General features: G+C 38.3%; 2 protein-coding genes across 6 annotated transcripts in view; both read left to right on the top strand.

Moving 5' to 3' along the window:
- The first annotated feature begins 174 nt into the window (after positions 1–174).
- The window catches only part of LOC143216947 (uncharacterized), a 41,549-nt gene continuing 26,284 nt past the window's right edge, over positions 175–15,439 (top strand). Inside the window, exons 1-16 of one of the 5 annotated variants that reach the window (XM_076440526.1) lie at positions 624–741; positions 813–828; positions 1,503–1,665; positions 1,808–1,952; positions 2,032–2,209; positions 2,277–2,441; positions 2,523–2,740; positions 2,810–2,962; positions 9,886–9,987; positions 11,763–11,895; positions 11,989–12,152; positions 12,263–12,418; positions 12,975–13,103; positions 13,201–13,398; positions 13,931–14,227; positions 14,730–14,927. In XM_076440526.1, coding sequence (XP_076296641.1) covers positions 1,529–1,665; positions 1,808–1,952; positions 2,032–2,209; positions 2,277–2,441; positions 2,523–2,740; positions 2,810–2,962; positions 9,886–9,987; positions 11,763–11,895; positions 11,989–12,152; positions 12,263–12,418; positions 12,975–13,103; positions 13,201–13,398; positions 13,931–14,227; positions 14,730–14,927 — 2,373 coding nt within the window. In that variant the 5' untranslated portion in view covers positions 624–741; positions 813–828; positions 1,503–1,528. Of the gene's footprint in view, positions 516–623; positions 742–812; positions 829–1,502; positions 1,666–1,807; positions 1,953–2,031; positions 2,210–2,276; positions 2,442–2,522; positions 2,741–2,809; positions 2,963–3,672; positions 4,558–7,165; positions 7,446–9,885; positions 9,988–11,762; positions 11,896–11,988; positions 12,153–12,262; positions 12,419–12,974; positions 13,104–13,200; positions 13,399–13,930; positions 14,228–14,729; positions 14,928–15,439 lie in introns of those variants that run through there. The other 4 variants (XM_076440525.1, XM_076440527.1, XM_076440528.1 and 1 more) reach the window with 4 other exon arrangements.
- On the top strand, positions 817–1,531 carry Alg14 (ALG14, UDP-N-acetylglucosaminyltransferase subunit). The gene has a single exon (XM_076440673.1). The coding sequence runs from the start codon at positions 827–829 to the stop codon at positions 1,457–1,459; it is 633 nt and encodes a 210-aa protein (XP_076296788.1). The 5' UTR covers positions 817–826; the 3' UTR covers positions 1,460–1,531.

Here is a 15,439-nt window from a genome sequence, read left to right as displayed (position 1 = left end):
AATTTTGTCACTTGTAATTATTATTATTATGTATATTGTGGTATCATAGCACAATAGAATTTATTTTTATGTACAAATTATATATAATGAAAATGCAATAATATAATTTGAATCCATAAATACGAAATCTAGTGGAACGGTTTCGGTGCTTGAAAGGATTTCAAGTTCCACTTTGTTTCATTTCTAAGGTGCAGAGCGAATCAGAGCGAATTCAAGGAATTTTTCGATACAAATACTAATAATTAGACTGCGGATCTTTATATGCATTTAATTTTCAAAAAATGGTAGAATATATAAAATTCGATAGAATTCAGTATAATTTTTATTTATCTGCAAAGGAAATAATAGGTAGTGAAAGTAATAAAGATCGCTTTTGGTCACTATTTTTTTATGTACATATTGCTATTGCCTTGTATTGCCTGCTACAATTACAAATTTTGCAAGTGTCCGGATGATACTTTTGAACGGTAGTGTATATTGGCGCAAAAGTATCGCTATTTTACGGGGTGTTCAAGGTACTCATTTTATCGAGAATTTTACTTTACTGAGGCTAAAATCGCCGTGCATGCGCGAGAAATCTTGCACAATATCTCACCACTGGTTCTCATTTGTTATCTTACAAGTTACGTCAAAACGGTGTGTCAACAAATGTGATTGATAAAAGCATTACAATTGGACTTCTTAACACCTCGTCATTAATATTCAATCATCGTGTCAATTACATTGCAGCTGTTCCGTCAGGTAAGAGCAATCGATTCAGTGTACCAATTGATAAAATGTTATTCATTGTGCTTTCATTGTCATTTTTGCAGGTTATACCCAGAGAATGTATGCAATACACTGTGCTTATGTTTTTCTAATTATTTGCGTGACAATTCTCGCGAGAATATGTTTCGTAATATTTCGAACATTTAAGACAGAACGTATGCAGATTAATTCTGTCGACCGTGTGAAAACGTTGATAATATTGGGATCCGGTGGACATACCGCAGAGATGATAAGAATTCTTAGTTATCTAGATTTTAAAAATTATTCACCCAGAATATATGTGCACGCTGATACAGATGCGATGAGTATGGAGAAAGTGAAGGAACTAGAGAAAGATAATACAGATTATAGGATAATAAAAATTTGCAGGAGCAGAGAAGTTCGTCAGTCGTATTATACATCTGTTTATACTACACTGCACGCAACGTTAGAGTCTGTACCGCTGTTGTGGACAGAACGTCCACGTTTGCTTTTGTGCAATGGTCCAGGCACTTGCGTCCCTTTGTGTATCATTGTTTTTCTGTTTAAAGTGTTCTTTATCACACAAACTACCATAATATTTATCGAAAGTTTCTGCAGAGTGCATACGCTATCTTTAAGCGGGAAAATTTTGTATTACATAGCCGATCATCTGCTTGTACAGTGGCCGTCGTTAAGCAAACCTATGTACAAGAAAACAATCTATGTATGAGTAAAATAATTCTAATACAAAGTTTATTTCTATTTTTTTTTAGCAATACACCTTTGTCTTTTTTGGATCATGTATAAAGACATGTTCGTCGCGAGTCTGATTCCCTGGGAATTAATAGGAACCTTGCCGGATTGTTTACCCATCGAAATGAAAACACATTTGCTACCGACAGCAACAAGACTGAAAGAATTCTGCGAAAATGAAATGTAAAGAGCTTTCGTATATACTTAGTTCATTCTTAGAGTTGAACTTACATAATGAATACACATTCGGCCGCTCTTTGCGCAACTAATGTAATCATTTGAAAAACAGAGATTAAGAGATTAACTGTCTTTCTTTTTGTAACAGAGATTTATCGATAAAGTGGGTAGACAGTTCACTAATTTTAGTCGAAGCGTGTTTGGACAAAACATGGGAAATATTAAACTCTGGTTATTGGAAGTATGTTCCAATAGAGTACCGATATTGTTATTCATTATGTACTATTTTAAAGGTATTTTAATAGTTAGACTCCTACAGAAGATTGTGGTATAGTAAATACTGATATCTAAGTTAAAATTATGAATTAATAGGCTGTATTACTCGAGATTCAACATCACAAGATCAATGACAAAAACTTCTCGAATAACGTGACATTGTTAAAAAGTATCGTGCAACAAATTGACAAAGGTATTTTATTGGGATCGCCGCTTCCTAATGCACCTGACTTGTTACCAACGGTTGCTTCGCAGTTAAACAATTGTAGCATCTGTAAGTATTACAATAAAATAAGTCTTTATGAATCGAGCGATTTATATATTCATTGTAACATTTTCAGCACAAGTGTCGAGAGCTTCATCATTGAAGGAATTGATCGGTGGCTTTGAGAGTATAGTTGATGTGACACTTCCTGGATTCAAGAGCATTTCCGAGTACAATGAACCATCGATGGAGTTCTTTTACAAAGAAATGTTTATGCCCAAGGTTCCAGCACTACTGAAAGGTGATTTAAAAATTCTTTTAGATTAATCTACTTAAAAATTCGTTTATTCTGCTGTTTAATGTATTGATCTCATAATTCTAGATTGCATTCAACATTGGAAAGCTTTGGAACAATGGCAAAATATCAATTATCTGAGTAAAGTAGCGGGGCATCGAACAGTACCCATCGAAATTGGATCGCGATATACAGACGAAGACTGGACCCAGCAACTTGTTCTCTTCTCCGAATTTTTACAAAATCATATATTGTCGAAGCACGGTAGAATCGGGTACTTGGCTCAACATCAACTGTTCGAACAGGTTTTCATATATTCTTGTAAATTTATCAAGAAGCTATTTTAATCTAAAACCGTGTACTAACGATTTCAGATTCCTGAATTAAAAGACGACTTTGCAATACCCGAGTATTGTAATTTCACCGATAACGAGGAAGTGGAACAGCCAGACGTGAATGCATGGTTTGGACCCAGTGGGACCGTTTCGCCATTGCACTTTGATCCGAAAAATAATCTGCTGTGCCAAGTACGAAATTAATTTTTCCGTGTAAATTAAATCTTTTACATAAATTGAATTTACAGCTTACGATCTCTTGTGCACGAATATATGAACCCTTTGCACTCGAATGGTGACTCCCAGGCGCCATTAAAAATCGCCAGATCATTATTCAAAACAGTTTTAATATTAGTAAATTCGTCTGTATTTACTTATATGAGAAAACAGTTAAGTTTCAGTTAGTAACAGTTAGTTCAATTTGATGTGCACAATGTAAATCAGATTACATAGATTAAAATGATCTGGGTTGAAAGAAATATCTTGATTTTCGAATTAAAATTGCTTCGAGTCCAAAGGGTTAGCTCGCTCGATAATCTGAAAGTTTAAATTACGCGGGCGGAGAATGACATAGCGCGAAGCTGAATAATAAATGGTTTTTTCTCGAGACAGTTTTCGAACATTTATTGTGTTCTTTGGGTTTTAGGTTTTTGGATATAAAAGAGTTATCTTGTACGACCCAAAAGATTCGTCTAATTTGTATCCGTATGATACGCGGTTACTAAACAACACTGCGCAAGTAGACCCTTTAAATCCAAACTATGAGCAGTGGCCAAATTTTCGAAAAGCCACAGGGTTCGTGAGTTACTTGAAGCCCGGAGAAATGCTTTATATTCCTCCAGAATGGTGGCATCACGTAACCGCTTTAACTCCGAGCTTTTCAATAAGCTTTTGGTGGAATTAAGTAATAAAGAGACTGCAGATGTTTATGCAATTTCATTTTTTAATGGGAACAGCCTTCGTAGATCTAACACAAATAAAAGTCGTACTGAATTCTATCGAATTTTATATTCTGGTATTTTTTGAAAATTTCCGTGAGCCATAAATGCATAAAGGTCCGCAGTCAAGTAATAAATGAATGACATTAGCATAAGTGAACGAATGCAGAAAAGTATTACATATAAGTACCATTTGGTAAAAAAACCTGTGATACCATGGACGAATAAAATAAGTTACGATTTAAATACTATACTTGTGAAGTTAATCTATTCAGTTAGGAGCGACCATTTTACAATAAACAGAGCAGTATATTCTAGTCACCGTTTTCAAAATGATTACAAAAGAGTCCTACTTTTCTCTTTAACATAGCGAAATTTTTTCCAATCTGTTTACAGAGCAGAGTTCTTTAATTTTCAATCAGTAGTCACCTAGAATTGTCGATTAAACCCGTTTTGGGGCGTGTTTTAATGATCATTTAACCCTTTTAACCAGTGGGCGTGAATTAAGAACGAGCAGATTGAGTGTAGACTTGAATTTTCGTTTCTGAAACGGGTATTTTTCGCGAGTGAATTAACATTGTGAGAGGAATAGAATATTTTAGTAAAAATCAACTGTTATCAGCGGGTTCGAGCGATTTAAATAAAATAGGTGTACACAAACCGCTAAAGCAAATGTAGCACAAAAGCGTGTATGAGAATAAAACACAATGCTATAAATAACACCTGACCTACGTTTTCAGTATGGGGCGTAGAAAATATACGTATATGCAAAGTCTGTCAAACGAAACACACAGTTATTATTTGGGAATGACGACAGAGGAAGCATTTCCGCCGATCATTAGGCTCCAGGTAAAAATGTGTGCTATAATACTTGTCAAACTTTTTCTTACGCGTACCCGTAGCCGCGTTTCCATATCGACACTTACTCCGTATACTTGAAACAATGTTTTCTCTACATTTATGTCACGTCAGGTGAAAGAAGTTTCAACAAATTTTTAAATAAAAATCACGACTAAGGAACCGAGACGGTCTCAGTGTTGTCCCTGTGCAAGTATAATGTCACGACGATCAAAACGCTTCGACGGATACATTTTTCTGCGATGTGACATAACAACAAAATATCAAACAGATTTTTCGATTGGGGATTCGATCGTGCATCCGATTCGATAATATAGCGTCAGTTAAAATGATACAGTATTTACACATGTCGTAATATTGGCTAAATCCCAGTGTTTAAGAAGTTCGTAAATATTTTTAGAAGATCCACGTGAACAGCATATTAATTTAATCGGTGATACCTCAGCGTGAGAATATGATTTTTGCAGAAATAACGGTTTCACAGAGACTGGGAGATTCGTATAATATAATTCGTACAGATCAGAACACATTTTATCAATGCTTCGAAACGTATCGTTTAATTACAAAATGTAATTACACTAATAAACAACTGTGTTCACGGATGTATTTTATAATTTTCTACAACCCATCACACGGTGTCGATTTCATCGTGGCTCGTTCAATGACGAGAGAATGAAACCTCAATGTGAATATTTTTATTAAAAATATTCTAGTTGTTTCGACACCTGAGCTTGAGCCACAGCGCTTCCGGTTCCAACTTTAAATTATTTATAATTCGTAGCACTGTCTTCTAAAATGCCCGAAAAATAATAAATTGAGACTACTCGAGCTGTGATTAAATGCAACTTGCACAATTAACAGGGCGTTGAGACGAGCTCGATCGAGTGTGAAATTAATTCAGAAAGTTGGAATTTATTTGTGGCTTTAATTCTTCAAGAAATATCGGCGATTCCTCAAAAAATGGTTCTCCAGATCTTCATTTTCGACTTATTTTCACAGTTAGACAGACCTCTCTCAATTACACCACCCCTGCGTCAACCGGAAGTTATCCGAGCGCGTCCGACAAACTTTCAAATTCAATTTCCTCGAGCACGGGTCCTGGAACCGAACAAACCACCCTCCATTCTTAATCCTCCCCGTAAATTCATGCAGGAGTTCATTAATCGCTACTCAATCATTAATTGCACTTATCGATTAAATACCCTCCGATTTTAACCCCCAATGGAGTAATTGATTAACCGTTATGATTTATTTAATAGTGAAAGTAGCATTTTGTGTTGCTTTATTTATCGCCGAACCTGCAAACCCGCCAGTCGAGCTAAGGTTTTATATATTTGATTTCACAATTTTATGCAAATCACACAATGAATCAATTAACTCGATCGATTAATCCGAACTCTAGTTTCTGTGCACAGGTGCGATACAAAGCTTCGCGATGAGAAATGTCGCCGGGTCGTTGCTGGACTGCGGAACTTTATGCAAATGTCCGTCTCCATAGAATATCAAGAGTCGTTCAGATCAAATTTTCGGAAATCAGAGTTCAGACGTTCGAGATTAAAACGATTCTCCCAGAAACTCTGCTTACATTCCCTCAGCATCGAAACGGTTATTGACGTATCATTCTCAAGAGATCGATTTTCCCTTTTTATATTTTCTTTATACGCACAAGCGTTGCAGAATTCAACCCCTTGCCGTACAATTTTCTTTATCGATTAAAACGTCGTTGTCCCCAAAAAGAAAAATAAATTCATATTCCTTGTATGGCAGTATTTATTTCAACGCTTAAATATTAATTACAAACGAATCAAATTTTGATCCGTTTAAAAAGAAAGGCGTGACATATTTGTTAGACTCCGTTTTCAAAATACCCCTCACAAAGATAAAAATACACAACTCCCGTAATTCTTTTTATTTCCTGAAAAAAAGTCACACGCGTCCTCCAAACACCATCGAATACGCGTGTTCTCAAAAATAGTTTAAGACATTCATGTTTGTTAGACACCGTTTAAATTATTCACGACGAGTGCGAAGGGTTGAAGAAAGATTAGGATTGTTTTTCAAAATAGCCCTCACAAAAATAGAAATACACAACTCCCGTAATTCTTTTTATTTCCTGAAAAAAAGTCACACGCGTCCTCCAAACACCATCGAGAATACGTGTGTAAAACAGTTAAAAAATTCATGGAAAACCGTCTACCATCGAAACGACGGTCCCAAAACCCTAGCCAGTCCCGCTACACCGTTAATCATCAGGATTAGCATAAGGGACATGCACCCTTCGGATCCCTTCACCTATCCGTCATCTATTTTTCTCTCGGTCCGCAAATTGTTTACCGCTCCGTCGGTATAACTCGTGCATGTCGTGTGTGTCACCGGGTTCGAATCTTGCATGTACAGGATGGAAGGGGTTGTAGAGAGGGAGAGGAGGGGATGAAGACGGACTAAGAATGCACCGTGTGTCCCTGTACACATACGTACACCCTGTTCGAATGGCGCTTGCGCACCCCGTCGCTTACGATAAAGAACGTCTCGGCACCGGTCGCCTTGTCTCCGATCAGAGAAGGACAGGTGCGAGGGTTGATCGAGTGAGGGGTGGTGGCGAAGAAGAAAGGGGACAGCCCCGATGCAACCCCTGTTTTTCCCGTAATCGTTGCCGCTCGATTCTGCGCGGTGGCCGTTGTACGGGGGCGGCTCCTATACTCCTGTTTGCGTTCGGCGTTACTCGAGGAACGCATGAATGGTGATTTCACGGTGCGCGAACCAACGGGACCGACGAAAAACAAAAGCCTCCGGGTAACTATCTGTGTCCGGCGACTGCCTGGACAGGTGAGAAAGTCGAGAGTCACCGGGTGAAGATGGTCACGGACACCGCCAGCCAGGTAACTCGCTTTCTCTCTCTCGCTCTCGGCACACCTGCTTGTATGCCGGGATTGCCTTCTCTCTCTCTTTCTCGTTTGCCGGTGTGTTGTTCCGTTTCCCCCGGTGCGAAGGGTGTGAACACGACACCATCGCGATCAGGGTGTCCCCTGGAAACCCTATCGATCCCAGCCACCCAGGAAATCTCCGCGAAAAGAATTTCGCGTACGGTTTTCCAAGTCTCGTACTGGGTGGTTTCGTCTCTCTGTCAAGTCGCCCCGTATCCGCGACACCGGGACCTTCAGGGAGGGGATGATTACGAGATACACAGGCTATAGAGATGACTATAGAGAAAGAAGAGAGAGGTTTCATAAGCCGGCTGCTGCTGCCGTACGAATGCTGCAGCAACATCAATCCTACCGAACTTGATGTTAGCTGTCTATAGAGGAATAATTATGGAATTAGAATACTTCGATTGATCTGGATCGCTGGATCGTGAGGGATCGAGTAGACCTTGATGGATAACCTTTGGGGGATCGGTGTCAGGGGTGGGTTTGAATCTTCCGGGGGATGGTGTACAGCTTTCCGATTCTTCTCGGCCTTCGTTAGGTGTATCTTTCTTCTTAATACGTTCAGTTCTGGAACTGACAAACGGACCTGGCGAAAAAAAGGAATTATCCCATAAAAGTGATTTCCAGAGAGTTAATATTTAGATTTCACAAAAAAATTCGCGTTGGGGCAAGTTTTAGATCGTAAGAACGCATTGAAAGTGTTAAATGAAACACTGAAATTATGTTCGGAGTTGGAATTGCCGTTTTGTTCAATTTCTCCAATTTTCTTCTTTGATCACTTCGTTGTAATTTTCAGTTTCAATATTAGCACTGCTCCCCTTGCAAGACAGCATAATCTCCCTGCGGAATGGCGAGGATTTAAACGTATTCGCGTTCCTAGTTGACATTATCGCTTCACGAACAACTAGAAAATACTTTCATGGAAAATAGAAATTGTCTAGATCAATTAAGAGATAATATATGGACATTTATTTCTGTTTTTAATCGTTTTTTTTCTATAAATTGTTGGAACGTTCTGCTTTTTGTAAGTGCATCAAGTCCGCAGTGATAAATCAGTGCGGAATTTCTTGCACGAACACCCGCCGGAGGACGATCGTATATAATTAGTTAAAATTCCCCAGACGGAAATCGACACCCTTGACACACACGTTTGTTTCTAGAACCTGCGTGGACATTGCGTCTATAAGTATTACAGCACGTAATTGCGACTTACTATGTCGATTATACAGGGTGTTTCGTTTGTTCGACACCTTTTCCAACTCGAAGGTAAACACCGGGAAACGTTATCTAATTCGTACGAAATTTATGGTGTTCTACGTTTCACAAATTTATCGCAATGTTTATAAACCTGGTTGAAAATTTATCAAAAACGAAGAATGTTCGTTTAAACTTTTAAACATTGGCTGCGTTAAATTCTGGTGGGAAATTACAGATAAAATAATGTGTTCTAAATTTTACAATTTCACAATTTTATCGCATCATTTATAAACCTAGTTGAGAATATTTTACAATTTCACAATTTTATCGCATTATTTATAAACCTGGTTGAAAATTGATCGATATACGAAGAATGTTCGTTTAAAAATTGGCTGCGTTTAAATTCTGGTGGTAAATTACAGATAAAATAATGTGTTCTAAATTTTACAGTTTCACAATTTTATTGCAATGTTTATAAACCTGGTCGAAAATTGATCGAAAACGAAGAATATTCGTTTAAACTTTTAAACATTGGCTGCATTAAATTCTGGTGGGAAATTACAGATAAAATTTATGTGTTCCAAATTTTACAGTTTCAGAATTTTAGCAGAATGTTTATAAACCTGGTTGAAAATTGATAAACACACAAAGAATGTTCGTTTAAACATTAGCCGCGTTAAATTCTGGTAGGAAATTACAGATAAAATAACGCGTCCTAAATTTTACAGTTTCACAATTTTATCGCAATGTTTATAAACCTGGTTGAAAATTGATAAAAAATGAAGAATGTTCGTTTAAACTTTTAAGCATTGGCTGCTTTAAATTCTGGTGGGAAATTACAGATAAAATTTTTAAAAAGATTTTATTGCAATGTTTATAAACCTGGTTGTAAATCGATACACGAAGAATGTTCGGTTAAACATTGGCTGCGTGAAATTCTGGTGGGAAATTACACAAAACTTAATTAAATAAATATTCTCCAGACACTGAAGATCGTTAGATTCTACGGTTTAAAGGGTTGAAATATTTTAACGTCGCTTAATTGTCCCCGATATTACGTAAAATCCTAGTGTTCCGGGCTCACGTGGAAATCGCGGACTCCACATGATGGTAGGAGGGTGTTTAATGTCCTAGGCCTGTAAAGTTGAAGTGTGAAGGTTGTGTTCTTAATTAATTCATTCTGTTTTCGGCACAGGCTGACGACACGACAGCATTCCTTCGCGCTGCTCGGTCTGGAAACCTTGAGAAGGTGGTCGAATTCCTCAACACCGACTTAGATATTAATACAGCGAATTCGGTGAGTAACAATATAAATACACGAGTGTACTCTTGCGTTGAATTATTCTTCTCCGTGTCTGTCGAGTTGCTTTTAAACGCGAGTTACCCCCAAGTGATACTCTGTATTGTCTGGAAACTTTGCTTCAACTAGATACAGTCAGTGATGGACATACACGCGAACCAGTTCAATTGATCAGATCAAAAACCGTGTAAATCGCTGTTCAGAGAAACTGCTATTTCTATCTTGAAGCAAACAAACCTCATTTTGTTTAAAAATAATTATTAACCCTTAGCACTCGAGTGGTGACTCAGAGTCACCACTAAAAATTGCTTTACCTTATTCAAAATATTGTTTACATTATTCAATATGTTCTTAAACATTCTATTTTAAATATTTAAATATTGTATGAGGTGTTACATTAATTTCATATCCATAAAATGAAAAAAGACTGCTCTTTACTATACCGGACTCAAAATTTTGAATCGAAGTTTCGAGCTGCAACCGCCCCGGGTACAAATCTGCTGGATTACACATACCAAATACTTCATAAGTTATAGGAGGAAGGCACAAATTTTGAGTCCGGTAAAGCAATTTTACCCGAAAAAAATCATATAGAATGGAATTGCACTAGGTCGAAAGAAATGTTAAATTTTCGAGATAAAATAGCTCCGAGTGCAAAGGGTTAAATAAATACTATTTTTTACGGATATGTACATACACGTGTGGGATATGTTAAATCGGTAAGGAACTATAATAACTAGAATTTATTTAAATTTATATAAACACGCATTAAAGCGAGTAAAAACAAATCAACAAATGGAGGGGATATGAAGGTTTAATGAGGGGGACCAAAGAGTCACCCCGGACCCTTAAAAAAAATGATCTTTGGGAAGGCAATAAAATTGGGAGAAAAAAAGACCGCCTTTCTGCGGTCCTCAGGTATGAGGCGGCCCCCTTACCTCCCTAAAAGCGATATTTAGGGGATGCGAGCGACCGTGGGCGAAGGGTCGCGTTTTCCAGATTACCTGGATAGTGGAGAGGGGATTTCTGTAATTAATAACTGAACTCTCTAGTTGCGTGAATAATATCTGTCATTGTGTGGTCAGCAGTCTACGAGAACGGGAGATTTGTACATAGAAACACTATTTGAAGTTTTGCGTGGCTCTGCACCGAGCTGCGAATCGTAGAATCCAATTTTTTCGAATAATAATTAACGTGAATTTATATCAATAGAGTGTGTAATTATAGAAATATGTGTTCATTTGAAAGATATTAAAAAAGTGTAAAACACGTGTCTAAGGATTTCGAGGTGCAAAGAGGGGGGGGGGCAGTGTCAGTTCTTTATTTGTGTGGTGTTTTCAAGGTCATCTGAAGGTCCACTTTGTTTTTTCAAATGGAAACCTGCGAATAAAAAAGTATTGTACGAAAATTGCTGGTATTTTTACGTACAATAAGATCCCATAATAAAAAATATAGGTTTCCATTTGAAAAAACAAGGTCGACCTTCAAATGACCTTGAAAACGCCACCCAAATAAAAAACTGATACTGCCCCCCTCTTTCTCACTCGAAATCCTTGGACACGTGTTTTACACTTTTTTAAATATCTTTCATACTTTTCGAGATATTCGGCTGGAAAGTTTTCAAATGAAAATCCTATATATTTTTTTTATTACTTGCTGCAATTGTGAGAGAATTAAATCGATCTAATGAGATTCACTTAGTAAATGATTGGAGGTATGAGTTTTTATTTCGTATGACGAGCGTTATAATAATCGAGTATTTCGTGTTCCAGAATGGTTTAAATGCTTTACACTTAGCATCGAAAGATGGCCACGTCGAGATAGTAACGGAGTTGTTGAAAAGAGGCGCCAAGGTTGATGCAGCTACGAAAAAAGGCAACACCGCGTTGCATATAGCTTCCCTAGGTAATCATCTTCCTTTATCTTATCAAGCATTTCGTACAATAAAATACTAATTCGTGCAGAAAATTTAAGATTGATCTATTTATTTGTTCGCAGCCGGCCAAGAGGAAATAGTTAATATTCTGATTCAGTATGGAGCCGCGGTTAACATTCAATCGCAAAATGGTTTCACGCCCTTGTACATGGCCGCTCAAGAGAATCACGATCAAGTCGTCAAGGTGTTGCTGAGCAATGGAGCCAATCAGAGCCTCGCAACCGAGGTAACAATTTAGCAAATCGCAATTTTCCCTAACTTCAGAGTCCCCAGATCGACCGATAAAAATCTGAAGTTGCACGAACGTTTATCAACGAAGTTATCACCATTTTGCAGGATGGATTCACGCCCCTTGCTGTGGCGATGCAGCAAGGACACGACAAAGTTGTCAGCGTGCTCCTTGAGAATGATTCCAAAGGGAAAGTCAGGCTACCGGCGCTGCACATTGCTGCCAAAAAGAACGACTGCAAAGCCGCCGATCTGTTACTACAGGTGGCAAATAAACCAATCTATAAACACGAGCTGTTCAATGCGGAAATGGCGCAAGTCGAACAGTTAATTGCATAAGGAGGAACTAAGAAAAAGTTCTATAAAACGCGATAACATCGACAGATATTGTCTTATGCAAGCTATTATTATATTACAATTATTTTAGTGATACCTTCGATATTAACACATTAGCTACCGGTGAGTATTCCATAATTGTAAGTCTGTTCATGGCTGAGGATCTTTTGAAAGAATCCTTCAATAGCAACAGCAATTTCAATTGTAAACCAACAACTCACCCTCAATAACAAAATCCAATAATTTCCTTCGTGATTATTGTGTAAAAGAAGATTTTTAAGCTTCTATTGGGTGCAGCACAATTATTCAGAAGCCTATTAATAGGCTGCCGGTAGATAAAGTGTTAATATATCGACTTGTGGGCCATTTTTGCATTGAACGGCTCACACAGACCAATTAGTAGACTTTGTATTCATAATAATTCAGTAGAATTGGTATTTTCTGAAATGACTTCGATACTGATACAAGCGTTCTTTTTCCTCAGAACGACCATAAACCCGACGTCACTTCGAAAAGTGGTTTCACACCTTTACATATCGCATCTCATTACGGATACGAGGAGATAGCTCGTTTGTTAATAAAGCGTGGCGCTGATGTGAATTATTTAGCGAAGGTAACACGCCAATTTTATATTTCCTCAATTCTCATTCAGAGAGCAGTACGCCTCGAACGAGATCGACTAACAGAGCCGTCTTTCTTTCTCTTAACAGCACAATATAAGCCCGTTACATGTCGCCGCGAAATGGGGTAAAAACAATATGGTGAAAGTATTATTAGAAAATTCTGCACAAATCGATGCTAAAACTAGGGACGGCTTAACGCCGCTTCATTGTGCAGCTAGATCTGGACATGAACAAGTGATCATCACGCTTCTCGAACACTCTGCGCCTATCAGTGCGCGAACGAAAGTACGTAGAACACTGTCAACAATCAACGCCGACCGTCAGAAATTAGTATATTCATTTTGGAAAAGATTACACGCAAGCTAGAACCATTATGCTCTCATTCAGCGTTAACCCTTTGCACTCGGAGCTACTTCAATTCTAAAATCAAAGTTTACGATGCTTAAATATTTAGCGGCGCCTCGGAGTCGCCACTCTAATGGATTAACCCCTTGCCGTATCTTAACGAGTCAGACTACATGAAGATTTAACAAAGTCTAGCAAATATGAACGTTATGCCTTTCTTTTTAGATGAAATAAAATTTAATTCGTTTCTAATCTTAATTTTCTTTTCAATATATTAATTTTCTTTTGCTACGACATCTTTGAGGATAAAGACGTTTCAATCACTGTGACCGTAAAGAAAATGGTACGGCAAGGGGTTAAGCAGTAAATGAAAAATATTGGAACCCGTCCCGTAAACCTAGTTCGAAATTACGACCAGCGATTTTTGGCAGGATAAAGTCCGCAGTCTAATCACGACTTCCGCTTTTCGCAGAATGGTCTCGCGCCGTTGCACATGGCATCGCAAGGGGATCACGTAGACGCAGCGAGGGTATTGTTGTATCACCGTGCCCCCGTCGACGAAGTAACAATCGATTATTTAACATCGCTCCATGTCGCCGCGCATTGTGGGCACGTTAGGGTTGCGAAATTGCTCCTCGATCGAAAAGCCGACCCGAATGCACGCGCGTTAAACGGCTTCACGCCGTTGCACATCGCGTGCAAGAAGAACAAAATCAAAGTCGTCGAGCTGTTGTTGAAACACGGAGCGTCTATCGAGTCTACGACCGAGGTAATCGGACATGTCAGAGTCGCACATACTGTGTTTCTTTAGTTGTGCATGCACCTTGATACCAACTGTGACGCATTCTCGACGCGTTGTCCTGAAAAAAACTGGACGTCGAGACGCATCGGCGACTTTCAAAGTATTTTTTTAACTATTCACTTCATCGAATCGAGCTTGCTAGAATATCTCAGTGTATTTGCTAGTGTATTTGTTCTTGTGTATGTAGTATCGTCGTCGTAGTGTACAGAATCTGATCGAATACTAAAAGAACGAGACAGGACGAACGATTTTGTCACTTGAGGATCGATGAATTATTTTTCTTTATTCAAAGACTGGTTAATAAATGCTGTCTTGCTCGATAACAGATATGGTTATTTTGATGTGTGCTACATGTTAGTGCTGTAAGTGTTTGGATATGTTTGTGCATAGTCCCGAGGGTGTGTATGCATTCTGGAAGGAGGAGGCTATTTGTTTTACTGTGTTAATGAAACGTGTCTATATTTTACAGTCTGGACTGACTCCGTTGCATGTGGCCAGTTTTATGGGATGTATGAATATCGTGATATTTCTGCTGCAACACGAGGCGAATCCCGACGTGCCCACCGTCAGGGGCGAAACACCGCTGCACCTGGCAGCTAGGGCTAATCAGACAGACATTATTCGAATTTTATTAAGAAACGGAGCTAAAGTCGATGCTCGCGCACGGGTAAGTCATTGAATCATCTAGCCCGAAGACACGTGAGTCTTTCAACCAATCATTCGATCATGGGGATCTCCGTTGAACGTCGCGGAACACCATTGATATCCGACACCTTCAACATCTCGTAAACCATCCAAGATAGAAGAACAATTCTTATTATAAAAATTGTTTGGTATAATAATCAACAGAGCATAGCATACATAGCGTTTTTGTTCGTGGCATCGTAGAGGAGATTTGAAGGTCAACGTAATTTTTTAATAAAATTGTGGGGTAGATTTTTAGATGTACAGATAGTTCTTCGAACACCGAGTAACTTTTACATGAAACGTTTCTCAAAATTTCCTGCGTATAAAAAGTTACAGGGCCGTAACGCTGAAGGGATGGAACCACCCCTATCGTTCAAGCCGCCGTAACTTTCGACGGGCGTGGAATTTTGGAAAATGTTTCGAACAAAAGTTACTCGGTTTCGTAAGTACTATAACCACACAAAAATTTATGCTAGAATCTGCTTGAAAAGA

Source organism: Lasioglossum baleicum, chromosome 16, assembly GCF_051020765.1.
Source record: "Lasioglossum baleicum chromosome 16, iyLasBale1, whole genome shotgun sequence".
NCBI classification, from domain to species: domain Eukaryota; kingdom Metazoa; phylum Arthropoda; class Insecta; order Hymenoptera; family Halictidae; genus Lasioglossum; species Lasioglossum baleicum.
This window is presented reverse-complemented; position numbering and strand designations above follow the sequence as displayed.

Coding starts and splice junctions, on each gene's coding strand:
- Alg14 (XM_076440673.1), top strand. CDS start 827: ATGTATGCAATACACTGTGCTTATGTTTTTCTAATTATTTGCGTGACA.